Source organism: Drosophila navojoa, chromosome 5, assembly GCF_054131105.1.
Source record: "Drosophila navojoa isolate 15081-1374.11 chromosome 5, UAZ_NAV_1.0, whole genome shotgun sequence".
NCBI classification, from domain to species: Eukaryota; Metazoa; Arthropoda; class Insecta; order Diptera; family Drosophilidae; genus Drosophila; species Drosophila navojoa.
The window spans coordinates 7,999,916-8,024,454 of NC_142893.1; the positions used below are offsets into that span (position 1 = coordinate 7,999,916).

General features: G+C 38.0%; 1 protein-coding gene and 1 long non-coding RNA gene across 4 annotated transcripts in view; one reads left to right on the top strand and one right to left on the bottom strand.

The window, feature by feature from the left end:
* Positions 1 to 24,539, top strand: part of LOC149091007 (uncharacterized) — a 39,147-nt gene that overhangs the window by 13,781 nt on the left and 827 nt on the right. The window contains exon 2 of the long non-coding RNA XR_016196922.1: positions 17,642 to 17,777. This is a non-coding gene — a long non-coding RNA (uncharacterized LOC149091007). The remainder of the gene's footprint in view (positions 1 to 17,641; positions 17,778 to 24,539) is intronic.
* Positions 7,089 to 18,586, bottom strand: LOC108653815 (uncharacterized). 3 transcript variants are annotated; one of them, XM_089260905.1, is made up of 7 exons: positions 18,240 to 18,586; positions 16,111 to 16,557; positions 14,479 to 14,804; positions 12,824 to 12,896; positions 11,640 to 12,754; positions 9,380 to 10,094; positions 7,089 to 9,237 (listed from the first exon to the last, which is right to left on the bottom strand). In XM_089260905.1, exons 2-7 carry the CDS (start codon positions 16,250 to 16,252, stop codon positions 9,071 to 9,073), a joined length of 2,538 nt encoding a protein of 845 aa, XP_089117031.1. In that variant the 5' UTR covers positions 16,253 to 16,557; positions 18,240 to 18,586; the 3' UTR covers positions 7,089 to 9,070. The 3 variants fall into 3 exon arrangements, with proteins under 3 accessions (XP_089117031.1, XP_089117032.1, XP_089117030.1); XM_089260906.1 differs by lacking the exon at positions 18,240 to 18,586 and having other exon boundaries at positions 11,640 to 12,751; positions 16,111 to 17,307; XM_089260904.1 differs by lacking the exon at positions 18,240 to 18,586 and having other exon boundaries at positions 16,111 to 17,307.

Genomic DNA, 24,539 nt, shown 5'->3' on the forward strand with positions numbered 1-24,539 from the left:
GCTTATAAATGAGCGTGAGGGCGACGTGCGACCTTTTAGTGTTGCCAGCGACGCTGGGCCTCGCCGCAGGGCATTGCCATATGCAGCCGTTGGCTGTGTGTGCTTGTAGTGGGTGTGTAAGTATGTGTGTGAGTGGGTGCGTGTGTGTGTGTGTGTGTGTGTGTGTAGCATGTGTGCTTGTGCATATTTATGACCCTTTAGACGACGCACTTCAATTTGTTGCTCTGGCATTGACAGCATTTAGTGCGCTGAGTGGCTCAAACGGATCAGTCAACTTGGCTTTTATTAAAGCGTCAGGCAGCAAATCAGCAGCCAACCGCTGCAAAGCTGGCCTACGGCTCGTATGTGCAATGAGCCGACTTATTAATCATAGTGGTATTTAAATTGTCAAAGGTGACAAAGCGAGCAGGTGAGTAAAGGCGTGTGTGTGTGTGTGTGTGTGTGTGTGTGTGTGTAGCTGCTAATACGGCTTAAATGTCACACTCTCTCTCTCTCTCTCTATCTCTCTCTTACACACACACACACACGCACTCGGCCACATTTATGTTGACCCAAATTGCGGCGTGACTTCTTAGCGAAATGAAACCGCATGCCTGCGGAAATCTTCATTTGATATTCGCGCGCTGCGCTCAGCGTCTACTAATTAATGTCACCTCAAATGTGGGTGGCTGTGACACGCCCACACGGCGACACGTGCTCATTTTTCATTCACAACGAACGGAAATAGTCAACCACAAGCAGAAAAAAAAAAAAAAAAAACTAGCCACAAAAGTTTTGCCAATTTTGTAGGCAGCAAATTTTCAATTTGCAGCCAAAAACTTTAGCCAGGCGCCGCCATCATTAGCCAAATGGCGGCCGTCATTAAAAACAGTTTACAAGCGCCAGGCTAAAAGGCTTTCTGCTTGTTATATTTTTATTTTTAAGTAGAATTAGAATTAGAATTTTCGCAGTAGGCGAGGTAACACGTGCCAATTAATGTTTGAGGCATCCAAATATTCGTCTATCTCTTGTTTTTTTTCTTTTTTTTTACCAAAATGAATAACAGCGAGCATAGCGATGAGCGCTTCAACAATTTGCCCGTCAACGAGCAGCCGAATCCGTATCAGAACCACAATCTGAATGCCAGCGTCTGGCTGCTGCCGCTGGAGCGAGGAGCGCGTGCGAGCCGCGAGCTGGCCCACAGCCAGCTGATGGCTGAAAGTGAGCGGGTGCACGAGCTGCTGCAGCTGGCCAGACGACAGGTGCAGCACAGCGGCCCGAGCAGAGCAACAGATTGAAGCGAGGAAGGAGCTGTGTGTGTGTGTGTGTGTGAGATTTTTCCTTTAACATGGCAAAATTATTTGTATTTATATATGAGACTGCGCATGTAAGGCTATGTATAATATATATGCTATCTATGTATGTATTTGTGTATGTATATATACTCTATGTAATATGTGTTTGTATTTGCTAGTTGAATTTCTTGGCGCTTTTGTTCGCATGTGACTTTCGCTTTCAGCTGTCTGCATTTTTCTCTTGTGCTACCCACAAAAGTATGCAATGGATAAGGCTATAGCTGCGGGTGCAGCCATTTCTAAAGCACACAACCATACACATGCAGCTCTTACCTGTGTGTGTGTGTGCTTGTGTGTGTTTGTGTGTTTTTTCTTTTAACGAGGTCAGCGCTTTGGCACAAAAGTTGTCAACTTGAAAATTACACGTACTGCAAATCAGTAAAAATACCACACTCACATGTGTGTGTGTGTTAATGCTCTGTTTGTGTGTGTGTGTGTCTTTGGCTGCAGCTCGCCCAACTGTTGCCCTTTATTTGAGTTTATCAGCGTGTAAAATGCGCAATTCAAATGCAAATGTGCAGCGTAATTAAAATTGTGCAAATGCGTGCATTGCTTTTTTCTCTCTCTTTCCCTCTCTCACTCTCTCTCTCTTTCGCTCTCTTTCTGCTCTTCTGCTTATGCTGCCTTTTGCCTCCCATTGACTTTTGTGCTCAGCCTGCTGTTGCACATTTCTTTTTTTATTGCCACCGCATTTGCTGAGCTAATTTAAGCATTTCGCTCGCTCGCTCGATAAATGCTGCAGTTGGATTTTCATATGCATCATATAGATTTCCATTTGAGCTGCCTCCATTGAGCGAAAGCTACGCTTAGGAGATTATTGTCGTAGTCAAAGGGAAAACAGCGCTATGCCTGATGCTCATTGCTGGGTGAGTTTGATAAAAATTAGCACAGCTTTGTTCATATTTAAATTTGCATCACATTAGCTAAAATTTTAATGAATTTTTTTATGCTTTATAAATTTACAACAATGTAAAATATATTAGACTGTTTTAAATTTAATGGAATTTATTACATTTTATTACATTATTAAATTAGTGTAAGTTTAAATAATTGCAATTAATATTATATTAATTCAAATAAAATCAAATTTATTTTTATTTTCTCTTATTTCTTTTTTTTTTTTTAATTTATTTATTGCGGCTTCTGTCTTGGACTCTATAGCGCAGTCATCTTGAAACCTTAACCTATTTTTTTTACACTATTCAAAACGCTTAGGCTTTGCAAAAATAGATAAAATAGATAAGTTTAGATTAGTGATATTTGTAAATATATATTGTAAGTCCTCCTGAATCATCAGAAGGTTAGGCTCTAATATAATATTCCAACTGTGTTGTTAAAGTACTATATTTGCATGTACAGGTTCAACGCTTAAATAAAATAAAATAAAAAAAATAAATAAAAAAAAAAAAATAAACTATTTACATTATTTATAAATATTTACAATGTCCATTATCTGTTGTCTTATGGGTGAAGCCTTTTAAATCGTCGCCTGTTGTTGTTGACGACCAGGTCAGCAGCCAGTGGATTAGGGTGCGCCAAGAGCCTGTCCGCGTACCTCGAAGAGTGACGTCCAATCAGCTCAGCGATTGTTGGCATTTTTAGATCGCTGTGCAGTACAGAATTGCGAACGTACCTAGAATGTATAATTGGATTAGCGCAAATTCCCCTATCGCGAATTCAAGATTTCTTTAAATTTACAATGCTGCCCTCTAGAGTATGCAATGGAAATGCACTTTTCGACATCTCATCACATAGGTATGCAACAGTTTTATACCAAATTTCTGTTGCTACTCCCGCTGCCCTCGGGAATATGCAATAAAAACGCATTTTTGATATTCCAGCACAAAATTATGCAACATATTTTATTATCATTCATGCATTTAGCAAAGTTCACAGCCAACAAATAAAACTGTGGCATACTGTTTTGCTGGGATATCGAATAGTGCATTTCCATTGCATACTCTAGAGGGCAGCACCGTTTGATCTTCAACAGCATTCCGGCGTGCCACACTCGATCGAACGCCTGGGCAGTTTGTGATTTGACGCAAAACTCGATTTTGCAGGACCCATATGCGTCTATAGTTGGATTTAGCGCAAATTCCCCTATCGCGAATTCAAGAATTCTTTAAATTTACAATGCTGCCCTCTAGAGTATGCAATGGAAATGCACTTTTCGACATCTCATCACAAAAGTATGCAACAGTTGTATATCAGATTTCTGTAGCTACTCCCGCTGCCCTCGGGAATATGCAATAAAAACACATTTTTGACATTCCAGCACAAAATTATGCAACATATTTTATTATCATTCATGCATTTAGCAAAGTTCACAACCAACAAATAAAAGTGTGGCATACTTTTTTGCTGAGATATCGAAAAGTGCATTTCCATTGCATACTCTAGAGGGCAGCACTGTAAATTTAAAGAAATCATTTTTTTTTAATACGAGCACCCTTACATTTTTTAATGTTCTCTGAGCTGTGCACCGAGCAGATTCTCATGCAGAATGAATAATAAATACAATAGGCCAGCAATAGTCTGCAAAATAAAAATACAAACTACAAAATGAAAACACAGTTATTTTAATTTTCATATATTTTCTTTATTTAACGTCTTTTGGTTCTTGAGCGATTTTGTACACTTCCATAGCGAGTTTCTTTTCGAAGAAATCACTTCTAATTTCCCTTAGCAGGTTATGTAGCTCTCTTGCAGCTCGATTCCACAGAAGTCGGTCCCAAGGATCTTGAGATCGAATCGCTCTTCTTCGTAGGCACCTCTTTCTTCTAATTAATTCTCTAGCCTGTCTTCTGCAAATGCGTGCATTGCTTTTTTCTCTCTCTTTCCCTCTCTCTCTCGTTCTGCTCTTCTGCTTATGCTGCCGTTTGCCTCCCATTGACTTTTGTGCTCAGCCTGCTGTTGCACATTTCTTTTTTTATTGCCACCGCATTTGCTGAGCTAATTTAAGCATTTCGCTCGCTTGCTCGTTAAATGCTGCAGTTGGATTTTCATATGCATCATATAGATTTCCATTTGAGCTGCCTCCATTGAGCGAAAGCTACGCTTAGGAAATTATTGTCGTAGTCAAAGAGAAAACAGCGCTATGCCTGATGCTCATTAGCAAAAATTATAATGAATTATTTTATGCTTTATATATTTGCAACAATGTAAAATATATTAGACTGTTTTAAATTTAATGGAATTTATTACATTTTATTTCATTACTAAATTAGTGTAATTTAAAATAAATCCAATTGATATTAAATTTATTCAAATTAAATCAAATTTATTTCCATTTTCTCTTACATCCCATATTTACAACTAAAATATGTCATATTATATTGATTAAAGGCTAAACAAGCTGCGGCACTCATTGTGCAATCAAATACAGACCGTTGTCGCAGCTGAGATCTACATCAGCCTCAAGGCACTGTAGACAGCCTTTGACCATGAGACAAGATGCCAGATGCAAGTCGCCTTCAGGCATTTGGCGTTTCGATTCGTTGCCAACTCAAAGCCACAGTCAAGGCAAAAAAAAATTGTCATATCGAGCCAAACTGAATTGACACAAGCTGCTTGAAAGAAATGCAGAGAAATAGCGTTTTGAATAAGTTTTTTTTTTTTTCTTTGTTACTGCGACTGCTAGAAGAACTCAAGTTTGAGAGAGAAATGAACTGAGAAAATAAGGACAGAGATTGAAAGACAGTTTTATATATGTAAAATTTATTATTGTATTATTATTTATTTATCTAAATAGTGCGACGTTAGTAATCGACTTCTATTTATATAATATATAGTATTGACTGCATTAGTATTCACTTTTTTATTCTTCCTCATTTATTTAAGCACTTTTAATGGGCTTTAAGAAAAATAAAATATAAAGTATCTATACAATATCTATTAGTATTCATTTTCCTATTCTTCTTATGGATCAAACTTGCTTTTTACTCTTATTGCTGAAACCAGAATAAATATCTCTTTAACAATAATTTATAATTATTATTTCACTCCATCAAGAAGCTAGCTCAACAACTAAATTAATCAGCTCTTCAGCCGTTTATTGCGAAATAAAATTAGTTCATTAGAGAATGGGATTTAAGCTGCAGCGCGCTCATATCATTTTAAATGTGCTTCGCCTCGAATAAATTGCAATTTCGAAATTATATAGCGCGCCAATGTGAAGCGGTCAAGTTTCAGTTTACAGTTAATAATAATTTGATTGCTTTTGGCGAAATTGCGTACAATTCACTTGGCTTCATAATTCAGGAGACGACGGACGGCGGGCAACATGCGTTGATGCTGCACGCGCTGTGGCATGCGTTGTGCCAGTGGCCACAAATAAAGTCGTAGATATTTTGGTTCCCTTTTTTTTTTTTTTTTTTTGTTGAAAATGAAGCTGGCCGTTATCACAAATTGACAGCAAAAAAGCATTGTGCGGCTCTGTGGCAGCATTATGGGGCAATGGCAATACTTTCGGCCAGCTGTGCATGGCCAATGGCCGCGTTTCGGCTTTGGCCACATCAGACCAATGGGCAATGGGCAATGGGCAATGGGAGATGGATTTATGCGGTCAGTCAACCAGGCTGAACACTTTACACAGGCTTTGACTCGCTTCCGTTTCCGCATGCACACACACATAAATCGAGTGGGAGTGGGAGTGGGAGTGGGAGGTGTGCGCGTGTGCGTGTGTGTTTGTGGCACACACACATAGTTAAGTGCTTTGTGGTTGCTGGCAGCGCGTTGATTGCGCTGTGGTCCAAAAATCTAATAAAGCGTCCAGCATATGAGCTATAGTTTTGGTATTTTCTCTACTCTCTCTCTCTCTCCTCTCTATGCCTCTGCTATTCTCTACCCTTTAACCGATGTCGATTCATGCTTTATTTAAGCATATTAACAGTCAATCTGCTCGACATATTCATTTCCGTTTTGTTTTAAATGCCAGTTGAGATTCGAAAATGTTAGTGGAACAATATCTGGTTTGACTACAAAAAAAAATAAATAAAATCCCCTACTTGACATAAAAGTTTAAACAACATCAAATTCGAAAATAAATAAAAAAAAAACCAAAAAAAAAAAAAAAATCTGTACATTTGTAAATTAAAATACGCAATTGAACTGTGGAGAGAAACGTGCGCGTAACCAAATTATGGACGGCAGTGGCGACAATCAGCTGACGGTGCGTTACAATCGACGGCCGTTGAATCGGCGTGTTCAGATGATACTGCACGACTATGAGCTGTGGGAGCAGTCGTTGGCGATCGCCCGCAATACCAATGGGACGCGCCACGGCCAGGCGCGCCAAGACGTGGGGATGCTGAACCGAGACCTCGCGCTGCCAAACAATCTGGACACCGAGGCGGACGATTCGGGGTTTGAGTCTGGCAGCGAGAGCTAACTATTATAGCCTGTCGTGTGGGCGAGATATGTGGTAAACCAGTCCAGTTGCATATATATATCTTAAGAAATTTGATGAGAAACTGTTCCAACGAAATTTTTACCCAAGCGAATGGAGAAGTGAAATAATAAACGCTGTGTGATTTATCATAGTTTTGGTTTATTTATGTCAATTTGATTTCTTCTCAAAACACTAATGTTCTGCACATACATATACATATACGTGTGTGTGTGTGTGTGAGTCCTGTAAATATGCATATACATACATACATATATGTGTGTGTGTGTAAATAGATTAGTTAAGAGATTTGTTTTGCAATTACATTTACTTTACACATACAATATTTGATATATTTGCAAATATTTTGTATACATTTTAGTTTTTTTTTTTTTAATACGGATAACGGGTACACGATTTTAATTTATATTTCAATTTTATGTTTATTTTTTGTCTGATATCTCTCAATTATTCCTTTTGCATTTTTTATTATATTTGTTTTTGTTGATTTTGCCTTTTTCAGTACATTTATGTTGATTTTTACAAGAATTTATTTTGATTTATTTTTATGCATTGAAGAAGTTCAAATGTTTTCCTCTTTGTTTTATATAAAATTTCAAGTGCCTATTCACGTTTTATCTATCATTTTTGTTTTTCTACTTTTCAAGTATATATTTGTTCAAGTTTCGTTTATGCTTAAATTAAATTTTATGAATTTTATATTTATATATTCTTTTCATTTTTAAAGTGAATTAATTATCACGCCTAAAATAGTTTTTATTTTGTTTCTTTGTTTGATGTGGGAGTAATGCTGAACTATAACTAAATAGCATAAATGATTGTTAGTTTAGGTCTAGATATTAGGTTCGTTTCGTAAAAGTTTCATAATACTACGAGATATGGTGTTCTTCTTCTCTAAAAACGTTATACATATTACTCATATAATACTCTAGAATATTTATATTTTCTTTTCGTTTTCAATAAATTATTACGTATTTATCATATGTTCTACTTGAACATTGAAATTATAAATTATTAATTGAACAATACAAAAAATCGAATAAATCAAAATTGCTATCTTAAACTAGTTGCAACTGATTATACAGATACGTAATACATTATTTGTCATTGTTCAGTTTTTTACGTTATGGATATAGTTGCTTAAAGTACGCTTCCATTTGGTATGGGTTTTTTTGCTCGTATAGAAATATATCGTAAATCAAATGTGATGAAGTTGAGAGTATTACGAGTCGAATGAGCCCGACCAGCTGATACCCTGTACCCAGTGTGCAATGTGTGTATAGATTAGGAATATACATATATATGTATCAGTATATTTTTATGAATATTCCTAATCAATATCATATCGATAACGTTGATTAAAAGACTTTCGCCTTTACTGGATACAGGGTAAACATACCTATCCGATATATGTATATATTATATATGTATGATACTTATGATAAAATAAATATTTATAGATTAGTATTAAGTGTATATATATATATATATATGTATATATATTTCTATATAAGTGGGTATATAGCATAGTGTGTATACGTTGGTATGGAGATGTGTGTCGTCTGTTGGGCTTTCAAGTACATCTATAAATTCTTTAAAATTTCGAATGGTGTGTATACATTCTTTTGCATGCTGTGTGTGAGAAGATGAATGGTTGACTGTGTGGGTGAGAGAGAGAGAGACAGTGAGATAGAGAGGGTGGGCAGAGTTTTATGTTGCATGTGGCTCGACTAGATTTGTTTTTGTTGTGTGTAAAATGCATAAACATTAAGCTTATAAACTAGACTTTGCTCTCAGCAATTTGATCTGTTCCACTTGGCACACACACATACGACTACATGTGCGACTGTGTGTGTGTGTAAATGTGTGTTAGTGTTGCTGATAGGTTCATCGTATTTGTTTTAGTGAGTGTGCATTACACTCATGATAGGGAGGGCTTTACATTGAAATCCATAAATTGTTGAGCTAGTACAGAGTAACTGGGTATCTGTGTAGTATGTGTGTGTGTGTGTATATATTTAATTAGTTTTTATAGATGAGCTATCTGCTGCAGTTGAAGACTTTAATGAATGCCCATGTTTAATTCCAATTCAATTAAAATTCAATTAATTTGTATTAATTTCGTTTTTACCTCATTATTATTTTTCGCTCTCCTTTTTTTTTACCTTATTTCATTTCGAATTTTTGGTTTCAATTTGTGTCTATATGTATGCATGGCATTGTAAATTGAGTTGAATTTATATTTGTTTGCCAGATTTATTTATTTATTTTTTTTATATTTTTTTGTTTTCGTTTTATTTGCAACTTACAGCACAAACCCGTAACCTCAGTAACCAGTCGCATCGAACAGGTCGGGCAGCACGAGCGGCGGACAGTTGTGCGGACTGCACGTGACGCTGGGCAGCTCATCAGGTGTCACCGCATCCGTGCAGATGCACTGCAAACAGTTGCCAGTGTCCTGTGGCAGAATTTCACCAATTTTATACAATTTGCCTGCGTGAGCAATCAAGTGGAGTGGAGTGGAGAGAGAGATAGAGAAAGAGATAGATAGAGAGAGACGGAGTCGTTCTTACGTTAGTTGTTGTCTATATTGCTGTTGTTGTTGTTGTTGTTGTTGCTGTTCTTGTCAACTTACCAAGCACATTGCACATACGCCCCGTTGCCAGCGGCGCTGTTGTTATAATCGTTGTCAGCGTGTAGGGCGGCACATACTGATTGCTGCTGCTGCTGCCGTCGCTGCTGTTGGTGATGGGCACCCGCGGTGTTGCTGCTGCTGCCGCTGTTGCTGTTGCTGCTGTTGTGGCTGCTGCTGTTGGCTGCATTGCTGCTGTTTGTTGTCTTGCGCCCACGTCAGACGTTTGGTTGTCATTTGCAATTAAATCCGTTTGCGCTTTGGGCAAGTGCTGCTGGTGGTGGTGCTGCTGCTGTTGCTGTGGATGCACATCTACAGCAGTTAGTGTAATGTCAATATTGACAACGCTGCCATTGAATTCACTGCTGTAATCATTGTAGGAGCTACGAAAGAACACTGCATCCGCATTGTCAGCTATGTTGTTGCCGTGCCTGTTGCCATTGTCTTTGCTGCCGTTGCTGCTGCTGTTGCTGCTGTTGCTGTTGTTGTTGTTGCTGTTGCTTTTGTTAATGCCAACATCATCGATTATTGTTGATGCTGGTGTTTCCTGCTGCTCAACGGCAACTGATGCTGCTGCTCCGACGGCTCCGGCTGATGCTGCTGCTGCTTCTGCTTCTGCTGTCAAGCTATCGTCGAGCGTGTTTGTGCTGTCAACATTGAGTTCCGTCGATGTCAGCCAGCGATGGAATGCATCGTCAGCTTCCTCAATTTCCTGATCCTGTTGCAGTCATAAACACACATCAAAACGCACACACACACACACGCACACAGGGAGATAAATTAATCCAATTTTGATTATTATAATAGACTTAATATAATGCAATTTAATGGATCGTTAAAGAGGCAGCCACAGAGACAGCTACGGCACTGGTCCAGCCTAATGGCTACTAAATATTCTTCATCAAGTCTCATTGCTGCCGCCTTGAGGTCAGCTACGTAAGCACTAAACTCGAATAAATAATAAAGCAGGTCGAGCATAAAATATTCTTTTTGCTAAAAGCTCTGCTTCAGATTCCAGTGCATGTCCATAAAGTGCACGATCCTTAAAAACATAATTGGCTACACTTTAGGAGCAGCTCTTGTCTGTCACTCCCCATTCGGGTCACTGACTGCAACGCCAACCACTGGCATTTGCTGCTGTTACTTCTGGTGCTGCTGCTGGTACTCCTGCTACTCCCGCTACTGCTGCGGCTTATGGGTATTTTGTTATACGCTTGCACTGAGAGTATCTGAGCTAAGTTGAAAAGCAGGTAATTTTAAGGCTATTACTTAGAGCTTTACTTAAAAATACTATTGAGTAGGAATCAAATCAAATATGGCATACTAACAGTGAATGATTTTTTAGATCTGATCTAAAAATGAGAGTTTATGAAAAAAAAAAAAGGTATAATCTCTGTAAACAAAAAATATCATTACTATCAGTTCTTTTATGAACATTTTAAAATATATAAATAATATACACGACTTTGTTGTTTTAAATGTATATCAATCATTTAAATTTAATTGCGTTTTGTATATATTATTTTACTTTATTTATTTAATAATTTGATAGCAAAAATTGTTTATTAATGATTTTTTTTTAGTTTCTTTATTATTTATTTCTTTAATGTTTTTTATTTATAAATTTTATATTTTATTTTTATATATTATTATATATTTTTTAATTTTTTTTATTATTATTTTGTGTTTATTTTATGTATTTTTTTATTTATTTACATTTTTGCCAAACATCACGGTAATTTAATTTTAACTAAGATTAAATTCACAATTTATTCTTTTGCATTTCAATTTTAATCAATAGCATTTTAAATTTAAACGCGAGATTAATCAACCAATTTATTAAGGCATATCAAAATATATACGCTTCTAAAATTCATTTGATTTAATCGTACGAGCTTAAACAGAAAATAGAGAATATATCATTCAAACTATAAAACCATTTATATATACTTCTATAAGCTTTAGCAACAATAACTTTCCCTCTAGTGCTCACCCTTATATTTATCTCTCTCGCAGGCAAATTCATCTAACTATGAAATTGAACAAACGATAAGGCACTTGACTGGCTGCATAAACAACTATTTTGCCACTCAAAGGATATCTATCGATCAGAGTCAAAGAGAAGTGCTTAGCCTTATCTTAAAGCTGCCCGTCTGTCTGTCTGTCTGCCTCGCTGTCTGCAGAGTATTCAGCATTTTGTCAGCTCAATGTAAAGTCTGATTGCTTATATTTTATTTTATTCTATTTTTTTATTTGCACTCACATTTGTATTTCCAATGGCAACCGCTGTGGCTGTGGCTGCTCCTGCTGCTTCTTGTTGGCTGCGCGGCGTTGTCATCATTTCAATTGTTGTTGCGACTGCAGCAGAAGCTATTGTTGTCGCCCTGCCATTGCTGCTGGTTGTCAATGCTGTTGCTGGTCGCTTGGTTGGTGGCTCGGGCAAAATATCGCTGTCGGTTTCCGCCTCATCAGAGTTTTTATCAATGCCCAAGACAGTGTGGAGTTCAACAACTGCGTTCGCCTTTTGCAATATCTTTTGCTGCTGCTGCTGTTGCTGTTGTTGCTGTCGCAGCTGCTGCTGCTGCTGCTGCTGCTGCTGTTGCTGCTGTTGTTGCAGTCGTTGCTTTTCATGCAGCAAATGCTGCTGATGATGCTGATGCTGATGATGTTCATGCTCCTCCGTTTTGTAGTCATAATAAAGTAGCGCCGGCAAATTTTCGGGAAAATTTAAAATCTTGCTGGACGAGTGCGGCTGCTGATGGGCGTGTAAATGTTGTTGTTGCTGATGCTGTTGCTGGTGCTGATGCTGTTGCTCGTGCTGAGGCGTTGGCAATTGCTGTTGATAATGCGTTTCCTTTGCTGCTTGATTAACAGCGGCAGCAGAGATGTGCTGCAAGGGTTCCTTCAGCTGCTGCTGCTGCTGCTGTTGGCGCGTTGCCGTTGCCAACTTTTGCTGCTGCGGCTCGTGTTTGTGTTGCTTGATTATATTGTAGTTGCTGGCCTCGCCGCTGCTGCTGTGGTTGCCAATGCTATCGCTTCTTTCTTGTTGGTGTTGTTGTTGCTGCTGCTGCTCCTCCTCCTCCTGCTGCTGCTGTTTAATGTCTGGCTTTTCATAATCCGGCGCCTGCTTGCGGCTTTGGTAAACTTCGTAGTCATTAAAATTCTTTTGATTCTTGTGATGCTTGTGCCGCTTGCCCGCCTTTCTGCCCATTTTGTGCACTTTTGTTGATTTTCTCGTTGTGGTCTCGTACCGATATGGATCCGAATAGTCGCCAGCCGCAGCTGCAGTAGCTGTCGTCATCGTCGTCACCATCGCTGTCGTCGTCGCCGTCGTCGCCGTCGCTGCCTTCTCTGCTCTGTTTACATTCGCCTTATCTGCTTTAGAAAGTAAAAAGTTGCATCTACATTTTTGTGTATTAAAACACATAAAACTGAATTCAAACTAACCGCATTTCTCCCACCAGCAAAAGATTTCGCCGTCCATGCAAAGGCAAACCTCGCAGGCATCAAAACGCGGCACCTGTCGCAGAGAGAAAAAAGAAAAACCAAACAGGAGAAACCAGAGAAAAAGAGGGGGAGAAAAAATGAAACAAGGGCTTAGCAAATCTCTCTCTCTCTCTCTCTCTCTCTCTCTGCTCAAAACCCCAAAAAAACAATATCGAACATGTTTGCTGGCTGTGTGTCCGAAATGTCACGTTGTTCGTTGTGTTGTTGTTTTAGTCGTTTTATTTTTGGTCAACAAGCAAAGCCAAAAACAGTGAAATGAATGCCAATGCGTTCCGAATGCGAATGCGAATGCAGCAACAGCTGCTTCGCAATGTCCCCCAAAACTAAAGCCCGAGCTAAATGCAGCATAGAAAAACGCTTTAAATTTAACTTCAATTAAAATTGCATCAAAAGAGCTGAAACTGCAAAATAATTACGAAGAAAAAAATACAAAAGATATATAGTATATGCTAATTGCCCAGAGATCTTTACAGATTGTTTAATGGAATTTTAATAAAATGAAATTTACTGAACTGTAGCGAACTTTCCGTTTGACTAGACAATTTAAGTCAAACAAAGTATCCTTTATATATTTCATATTTTTTATTAACATACAACTTGTATATATATATGCGATATATATGTGTGTGTATATGAAATGGCTGCGCCTGATACTTGAATAAATAGCTGCAGCCTGATTTCACTGATTTTTAATTAATAAATGGCCAAACTTTACAGTGGAATACAAAAGTTTTCGCCAAGTTGAATTTAAAATTCAAGGAAATTACTCGCTCAAAAGTTTTTGTATGATTTATTAAAAACAAAAAATTGCAACAATATAAGATTTAATTTGCATTTCGCAACTGTTTGCCAAACAGATCAAAAACTGTATAGTTGAAAAGTTAGCTGATAAGGAATTCTTTCAGAATTTAATTAGAAATGTATGTGAAGAATTTTGGAAAATTCCTTGCGAATATCATAGAAAATGTTTATATATATTTTAAATTTAATATATATATTTTTTTATTCTTAAATATTTTTAAGTTTAATATATATTTTTAATTTTCTGCAGATTTAACTTGAAACATAAAACAACAGGATAGTTTTAATATTGCAAGAATATTTTTAAAATATTTTGTAAAGCCCAGCTAAAATATCTGTTGTGGAAAAAATCTCAAATAATTTTATTTTTTTGTACAAAGGGTATACAAATAACTATTCTTCATTTTGTTGTTATAAAAAATTAGTTCATAAATACTGTTCCCATTATTTTTGCCAAGTTCAGCAATATTAATAAATAAATATTAATATAACAATAACCCAGCCAGGAAATGGACTACATCTCAATAAATCAGAAGCCGTAAAAGTACACAGCATATATCATAACACATATATCCTGTTAAATTGTGGCTAAAACAACATTTATCAAAAAGCTTTCGCCAAGAGTTGCAACTGTGAAATCAAGGTCTGAATAAGTCATTTCGTAACCCACAGCCAACAGCAAGAAAATGCCGTTTAGAGCATGTGGTGCAACCGCATATGAATATGCGCACAGGTGCACTAAATGTAGCAAAATCCTTCCGTCTGTGTATGTGTGTGTGTGTGTGTGTGCTTACCTTTTGTCCGTGTGTGTATTTGTGGCCATTTGTGAAGCATGCCGCTGCTCGACTATGCGGCTCCAAGTCGTCCTCAGCGGCCAAGTCGTTGTTGGAGTTGGCATTGAAGCTGTTTTGGTTGTTGTTGTTGCCGTTGGCATTGGTGTTGGTGTTGCTATTGGTATTGGAGCTAATGCCGGATTCCATGTCGGCTCTCTGCTGCAGCTCAGCGTCGCTCAGCATTTGCTCGGACAGCAGTCGAGCATCGTATTTGGCCTGCGATTGTGCCTCGTCCAGGTCGTAGTTGAACTCGTCCACGTGCTCATCCAAATACTCAAAGGGCAGTGCTGTGATGCCAGCAGTAGTCACAACAGCGGCAGCAGCAGGTAAGCAGAGGGCAAAGAGAAGATGGCAAAACAAAACAAAAAAAGGCGCTATAAGCTGCAGTTGAATTGGCTTTTGGCTCTCAGTATTGCTGTTGTTGTTGTTGTTGCTACTTCAGCTTGAAGGTTATTTAAAGCTGTGCTAACTGGTCTAAAACCGTTTTGTGGGCTATTATTGAGGCTAAGCTGCAATCAGCAGGCTGTTGCCACCTTTTCTGAAAGGTCATAAACTTACGACCGACGACTGACGACTGCCAACTGTTTGCTTTCGCTCTCTCATTTTTCTTATATTTTTTTGTTGGCTGTTTTTTGCTCTTCATGCTGCTCACATATTTGATAAATTATCATAAAAAATAATGAAAAGCATAACATTTGCGAGCACTTGGAAATAAATCAAAAGCGCGCATAAAACACAAGCTCCACAAACACACACACACACGCATTCGGGCGAAGATTTGTGTGGATGTGCGTGCGTGTGTGTGTGCGTGTGTGTGTGTGCATGTGAGCTTGTGTGTTTTATGGCATTTGTCATTAAATCAAAAGGCTGCGCTCATAATGACATCAAGCGGAGTCGGACCAAGCGGAGCAAATCACAAATGGAAAACGTAAAACACAATTGAAGCGTGCGCTCATAAAATGTGCATAATTTATTTGACACAGATTTTAAGCATCATCATTCTAGAGCATTTTATTATTCTTGATTTTTTATTAGAAAATATTTAATAAAATTATGAATGTGCTTGACAAAGTATAAAAATAAAAGAAATGTTTTAATCATATGATTATAAAGGAAATAAGAAGATATAAAATTAAACATATTATAATTTTATTATATTTAGAAACGTTAAAATTAAATAAAAATAATATTTTTAAATATTATTATTCATAATTAAATTTTATATTTTTTCTACACAAAAGAAAATATAATAAATTAGAAATAATTACATTGTTCTAATGATAAGCAAAATTTCTGTAAATAAAATAAACTTCATCAGCTTTTTTTATTGACTGTAATCCTTACAAATTATTTAAATAATAATGTTGTAATTTACTTTATATGTTAACAAGCTTTCTCTGTCTTTTTTCAATTGTCTTGCGACTCCTTTAAAAATAAACTTTTTAAATTGAAAAATAGATGCTCAACTCTGCAACAATGTCAGCCTTAACTGCTGCTCTCTAGCTTAGATTGGCCAGCAGCAGGCGAACTGTGTAATGTCTTTTACATTGGCTGGCCAAGCGAAAGATGGGGTTGCCACTATTCAAGACTCACCCTCGACCAGGTGCCGTTCGAGTCGCAGTAATCCAAAGAGGTTGCAGCTATGGCCGAGCAGCAGGGCGAGCCACAGACAATTGATGCTTGTCAAGCTGATGGCCCGCTGGTGGCTGCTGCAGCTGCTAATAAGTCGTGGCATGTTGTTCTCGTTTCCGTTTCCGCTGCCGGTGACGGTGCCTGTGTCTGTGCCAGTGCCTGGGCGTCGTCCTTTGTGGATTTCAGTTGCACTTAGTGGCACATTCTGCTGCGCTTTGCACACAAAATAAACAACCTTCACACACACACACACACAGAAGACACAGTTCACAGTTCTTTTCGTTGTTTGTTTTACAGCTGCTTCTTCTTCTTGTTTTTTATTTATTTTTTCTTTTATTATTTATTTGTATATGCTGTAGCTGTAGTTTATTTTCGTACGAGCACTGCAGTTAGCTGCGTTGCTGCGGGCTGTTGCTCGTGTTATTTTTATTACGCACTTCACAGCTGCCCTCGCAAGTAGGCAACAGTTTTCGCACTGCCCATCTACTGGTAGTATATGTGTGTGTATGTGTCTGTGTGTGGCTGTTAGTTGAAACATCTATTACCATTCCCATTGCTTATATTCAATTCATTTGCCAAGTTGGTAATCGCACAACTGTGATTGGCCACTGCTACGTGCCAGGCAGCAACAGCAAACCAAACCTAGCCACTCCTCACTCCCCACTGCCCCAAGCCTCAAGCCCCATGCAATCAGTGAGTGAGGCAAGCCCAGCCAAGCCAACCAACAAGTGTTTCTTCACTTTCGCGCTACGTGCCTTATATAAGAGAGAGTGGCAACAAAAAAGTTGGCCAACAGGCACAAGACACAAGGGCTCAGCTCAGCTCAGCTGCGCGTGTTGTAAACAATTTGAAATCAAATAAACGCCATTAGCTAATCAAAAGAAAGTGTTGATGGGTTCTCTAGTTGCCCAAGTTCTCTGACCCTAACTAAAATAAATAGCAAAAGCAAGTAAAACCTCATTAAAATTTGCATAATGACTACAACTACACAAACATATTGCTGAAAGAGATTAAAAGAGAGAGAGGAGGTGAAGGAGAGAGAGAGAGAGAGAGCTGGCTATGAAAGTTAATGAACTACTTAGATTTAATGATGAATAAACGCTTGAATCTGCTCTAATATCCAAGGCTGATATTTAATTGGGCATTTATAATTATGGAAAATATAAAGGAGTATGGGTATCTTGAACGCATAATTATTGATATGGATAATCACGTATATATACATATATTATAATAAATTGATGTATAAAAGACAAGAAAATATAATGAAATGCAGCCAAATATATGAATGTATTATCATTCAATAGATTCTAGATTCTTCTCAGAAATAAAGCCCATAAAAATACAAATAAAATACGAAATATTTGCCTCTTTAGGTATACCTTCTAATTCAGAAAACTAAAAAAAAAAAAAAAATAAATAAATAAATAAATAAAAGATTTCAATAGATGTACACAAGCTCTATATCATCTCTATTCTCTTCTCCTCCCAGAATAATCCAGCCAGGCCCTCTCAAGCCAAAAACTAACAAGGACCATTTGGCTATTGTAAGGATTTAGCGAGCAGTGCGACGGCGCTAATGCAGAGCTCAAATTCGCATAAAGTGTTTATCGGCAAACAAAGCTGAGGTAAGTGCACTGTCAGAGTGCTTAATTTATGGCATAAAGGGATAGAGGGACACAATCAGAGCGTAGAACTGAGTAAAACAAAACACTTGAGCTAAACAATTCGCTGCGAGGCAAATGCGGAAGTGAGAAGCCAAAAGCGAAAAGTGGCAAAAAAAAAACAGAAGCAGGAATAAAAAAATCAAACAAAGGGAAATCCAAAGAAAGCAGGAAATCAGAATGTGGAACGTGAAGTGCGAAGCGCTGGCAGCCACTGTGTGTGAGGGGGGAACGGAAATTCATTGCCAGACGTTTGAAGTGTGAGAAATTAGCGCAATGCACAGACATCAGGCAAACACACACACACACACAGACAGACACTCCCACACACACACACACAGGCACACAACAATGCTTTGATAACTTTTAGTGTCATTGCAGACTCCTCGGGTGGCCGCTGGGGCGTATGCGCAATATTTGATTTACGTTTAATTTGTAACAACTTCCGATGCACATGCTCAGTCACTGATTAAATTTCCAATTTAATTTATATGCATGCACGCACACACACACACAGAGACACTCACACACTCGGCCACATATTTTGTTTACATATAATTAAAGCACTCGGCTAATTACATAATAATTAAATTTGTTGTTAATCAGCAAATGCAGGTCATGCAAATGATGCGCTGCACTCGGCACGCTTCACGCGTCTAATCAAACTGAGTGACTGAGAGTGATACGCGGCGGCTACGCAATGTTTGATCTGTGCGATAAACGCGTCGTTCAGGCTCAACGTTACAGCGGCCACTGTTGCCGCCAGATGCTGTGTGATGTCTATTTAAGCAGCCGATGCCACAGCAACAGCAGCAGGAGCATTAACAGCAGCACTAACAGCAGCATCTAACAGCTCAATCTGCGCGCTCTCTTGCTGTTAAGCTTACGCTCTCAGCTGTTGGCTTTTTATGAATGAGTTTGTGTGCGCTAAACACAGCTCAGCTGAGAGCAGTTGCTTAACAGCACGCTCACTGTTAACAGTCTCTGTGCGTGTGTGTGTGGGCCTTTGTGTGCGTGCTGCCTGTAAATTATATTAAAATGATTCAGTTTTGTGCAGCCATTTGCTCAGCCTCTTTGTGCAAATTGCATTTGGGCAGCCCTTGGGCTGGTGTTTGTTGTTGTTGTTCTTGCTGCTGTCGCTGTTGTTGCTGTAGTTGTTGCTGCCATCCATTAAACGTTAACAGTGCAACAACAGACGCAACTTTACGCACACAGCGCCATAAACGTTGGCTTTTTTTTATGATTATTTTTGCGTAAAGTGTAAATATGTAAATGTCCCGACTCACACACACACTCACACATGCCAACGCACACACATGGCATCACTTCACTGCCTCTGACTGACAGGAGATGTGAAGACTCAGGCTGAGGCTCAGGCCCAGGCTGGGCCTGACGCTTGTTAGACATGACAATGCGTGTTTGTGTCAGGATAACTGTCAACAGTTGCCCATTCTCTCTCTCTTTCGCGCGCTTTCTGCCTACCCACCCCACCCACCGTCCGACAGAAAAAAATCTCTTTTAGTCTCGCACATGCGAGTGCTTTCAGCTGCTAATTTCTTTTATAAATTTCATGCGCTACATTTACATAAAAAATCATTTTCATATTCATCAAGTGTCGCGCTGTCACACTTCACTTCGCGATGGCAATGTGCATAAACATAAATGCCGTTAAGCACGCAACAGTTGGCACATGTCTCATAGACGGTCGATATGCGATATACTAATATGATATATGCGTATGTATGATATATGGCATGAATATGTCATAAATGGCAACGCAATCGGTTTGTTTCCGGCCACCCCAAAAGCCAACGAACTAAACGGAAATCAATGTGGGCTGACATCTGAAAAATGTCAATTGCCTGCAATATTTTCACTTTACGCCACAGACAACACCAACAACACGAACAGCATCGACTACAACAACAACAAAAACAACAACAGAAACAATCATCTATGCGAAATGATGAGGCAGAGCAGCTTGACAATATTGACATTTTTTTTCCCTGTTGTGGCTGTTGCTGCGGCACATATTTGATGGCCATAATAATTTAGCTAAGCCCAAATATGCTTCTACATATAAATCAAAATATAAATTTTCCCAGAATTGTAAATTATAATTCGAGTGCTCAGATTCTGTGCTCATTCACAATTAATTGCGTTTGATATGAAATGAAAGGTAATTCGAGATAGACAGAGGTAGAGACTTCACAGAGAAATAAGAAAGGTAGGCAGAGATACGTTGAAATAGAGATACAGATACAGATACAGATACAGATACAGATACAGATACAGATACAGATACAGATACAGATACAGATACAGATACAGATACAGATACAGATACAGATACAGATACAGATACAGATACAGATACAGATACAGATACAGATACAGATACAGATACAGATACAGATACAGATACAGATACAGATACAGATACAGATACAGATACAGATACAGATACAGATACAGATACAGATACAGATACAGATACGATCAGATACAGATACAGATACAGATACGATACAGATACAGATACAGATACAGATCAGATACAGATACAGATAATACAGATACAGATACAGATACAGATACAGATACAGATACAGATACAGATACAGATACAGATACAGATACAGATACAGATACAGATACAGATACAGATACAGATACAGATACAGATACAGATACAGATACAGATACAGATACAGATACAGATACAGATACAGATACAGATACAGATACAGATACAGATACAGATACAGATACAGATACAGATACAGATACAGATACAGATACAGATACAGATACAGATACAGATACAGATACAGATACAGATACAGATACAGATACAGATACAGATACAGATACAGATACAGATACAGATACAGATACAGATACAGATACAGATACAGATACAGATACAGATACAGATACAGATACAGATACAGATACAGATACAGATACAGATACAGATACAGATACAGATACAGATACAGATACAGATACAGATACAGATACAGATACAGATACAGATACAGATACAGATACAGATACAGATACAGATACAGATACAGATACAGATACAGATACAGATACAGATACAGATACAGATACAGATACAGATACAGATACAGATACAGATACAGATACAGATACAGATACAGATACAGATACAGATACAGATACAGATACAGATACAGATACAGATACAGATACAGATACAGATACAGATACAGATACAGATACAGATACAGATACAGATACAGATACAGATACAGATACAGATACAGATACAGATACAGATACAGATACAGATACAGATACAGATACAGATACAGATACAGATACAGATACAGATACAGATACAGATACAGATACAGATACAGATACAGATACAGATACAGATACAGATACAGATACAGATACAGATACAGATACAGATACAGATACAGATACAGATACAGATACAGATACAGATACAGATACAGATACAGATACAGATACAGATACAGATACAGATACAGATACAGATACAGATACAGATACAGATACAGATACAGATACAGATACAGATACAGATACAGATACAGATACAGATACAGATACAGATACAGATACAGATACAGATACAGATACAGATACAGATACAGATACAGATACAGATACAGATACAGATACAGATACAGATACAGATACAGATACAGATACAGATACAGATACAGATACAGATACAGATACAGATACAGATACAGATACAGATACAGATACAGATACAGATACAGATACAGGGCTTCCCTGACAAATTGCTCATCCCATAGCATCCTCTTCAAGATTCTTCCTTCTTCTTCCTCTTCATCCTTAAGTCTCTTAACTAAATCAAAAGTAATTTTAAATATTTTCATTTTCAATTTGTTACTAATGAGGATTGTTGGGTAGTTTAAGTGCTCCGCTCTAAAGGTTTCGATTTCGTCTTTTTCGTTTATCGTGACACATTTAAACTGGCGACTTGAAAGAAAGTTGACAAATTTCATGGAAATTCGAAATGGCATTTGCCAGTGAGCAGCAGGAGTGGGAGGGAGGCAGTTCTCGAAAATCAAATCACTTAAGTAATTGTTTTACAGCGAGACCCCACACCTGCATCCAGACTGCCAGCAGGCGTCTCCTTCCGCTAAACATAAAATCTATTCATAGAACTAGGCAGAGGCTGGGGTAAAATTTAATAAAACTGTCAAATGCTTTTGTTTGATTTTATTATGCAATAATTCTCAGTATTTATGATTGCGTGCGCTTAAGTCCTTCAAATCCTTTTCGCCTAGGCAGCGCCATAAAGTTATGCCATAAATATTAATGTAATTTGTTTTAAATTTTTAAGTAGACCCCTGAAAGAGAGATTTATAAATTAGACAAAAGCTGACGGCCCATAAAAATGATTCATTTAATTGAACATGTGTTTCCTTTCAGTCTAAGCCCATACACAAGTGCCTCGAGAGCTCTAGAAAGCCGCTGGGGGCAAGAGTGGAGGCGTGCCACAGGGCTGGATCTTAAGTTTATGCAAATTAAATAACAATTAGAAATTCTGAAGGACAGCTTTGTGTCACAGCACTAGAGAGTGAAGGAGAGAGAGAGAGAGGGTGGTAGGGGGAGAGAGAGCGAAAGAAACCCCTTCTTCGTCTTATGGGGGCGAGGTCAGCGGCTAGTGCCAAAGCTCATGGTCTGCCAATGCAAATGTCGTATGTAAATATTTAAAATGATTCTCAGCCGTCTCCCCTTCTCCACTCTCTCTCTCTCTCTCTCTCTCTCTCTCTCATTGCTTTATGTAAATTGCTGTAGGCTGCTGCTGCTGCTGCTGCAGACACTTGTCAATGGCATTTGCCAGATTTGGCTGGCATACAAAGCGAGTTGATTTGCATGCTGCATTTATTGCCAGTAAACATGCAGCTGTGTATATGCATTTGAGAGCAATTTACCTCTGGCCAGCTGACCGCATAAGATGCTTTTAATTTAATTAACATGGCTTAGTTATTTGCAGGCTTAAACAAAACGTATATGTATTTAGCTAACCACGAAAGCAAAACGAAAATTAACCACAGGCCATTGAACAGTTTCCGAATATTTCACAATTTTCCTCGGCCACAAAAGCAATTTGAATTGCTGCCAATTTGAGGGCAGCATGCCAGGCGATTATTGCATTTAATTAAAGTTTTGTGCAGCTGCACATAATTTAAAGATCTCCTCGTTTTCGCTTGAATAGAGCAAATAAAAATAGCGTTTGATGCGATAAAAGCGCATAAATGGAGTGTTACGAAAAAAGAATGTGCAAACTTCTTGCCCAGTTGCCAAGGAAAGTTGACAAAAACAAACTTGAACAAACATGCAGACACACACACACACATAGACGACGTAACACCCACACTCTGACATTTATGTGTGAAGGCAAAAGTTCTGCTAGAACTAGCTACAAAATGCAGCCCAGTTGTATCACAAAAATGAACTCAACAAACAGCAAAAACAAAAAACTTTTCATTTTGCACAAAAGGCATTTTTATCGCAAAATTCTAGTTGGTTTTATTGTTGTTGCTGCTTGGCAAAAGTTGTTTGCACTCGGCTAAAATGACCCACACAATAAGGAGGCTTCGGAGTGAAAAGAGAAAAAGAAAAGTGTGTGAACTTTTTTTTTATTAAAAGCGTAAACTTGAAATCAAATCATTTGCGCATTTCAATTACAAAGAAAAACTCTAATTGCAATCGCCAGAGTAGATAGCCAGAGAGAGAGAGAGAAAATCCTTCGAAGGATAATAACGAAGGCAGCGAGAAAGCCAAAGTAAAGAAAACTTATCGAAAGTACCTGCAATTAAGAATCGCGTCGTAGAATTAAAAAGGTAAACGCCAGAGCCGGCCTCTCGAGGGTGCTGCAGCGAGATGAAAGTAGTGAAAGCAGAAAGAAGCACAAACTATGAGAGATTACTAAAAGCAATTTGAGAACAACAACAGCCCCAACCTAGCCATAGACAAAATGCAAAACTTGCAACGTGCAACGTGCAACGTTCCACAGACAAGTTGCCAGCTGCCAGTTGCCAGTTGCCGGTTTCTATGACAATTATGTTGCAGCGCGCTGCAAAGTGGCTGACTAGATGGCAACGTCATTGGCAACGGTAATGGCAACGACAGCGGCATCAGCTACTCGTATCAGCCATATCAGCCTAAAGCAAGCTATTCCAAACTTTGCCACAAGAGAGCCGCTTATTAACTAACCAAAAAACTGACAAGTCCAAGTAACTCCAAGTATGTGATATACTTATGAACAACAAAAATGTAAGGATAGTAATACTAATATCCATGTAATCCACGTATAGATTTTCTTAGATTTTTTTAATCATTTTTATGTAGAACTAGATAAGGCTGCCACTAAAGATAGAAGCAAACTTGTTAACAAAATGTAAAAATTACAAAGTAAGAGTAAAAATTACAAAGAAAAAGTATCTATATAAATATATAGGCAAATAAAGTTCCATAGCTAAAAGTAGCATTGATTCTTGAGAACAAAAATAATATATATATTTTAATGTATATTTTTGTAATTTTGCTTCACAAAAAATATATTTCTGTTAGTTTAATAATTGCATAAATTTGATCTCAGTTTTAAAAATTCTTAAAAATCTGGAATAATCTATATGTCAAACAGTGCCACTAAAATTTTTATCCAGCAGAGAATTGAAGCAT

Coding starts and splice junctions, on each gene's coding strand:
- LOC108653815 (XM_089260905.1), bottom strand. CDS start 16,252: ATGCCACGACTTATTAGCAGCTGCAGCAGCCACCAGCGGGCCATCAGC. Junction 14,805..16,110: donor CGAACGGCACCTGGTCGAGG/GTGAGTCTTGAA, acceptor CTGGCATCACAG/CACTGCCCTTTGAGTATTTG. Junction 9,238..9,379: donor GCGTATGTGCAATGTGCTTG/GTAAGTTGACAA, acceptor TTGCTCACGCAG/GCAAATTGTATAAAATTGGT.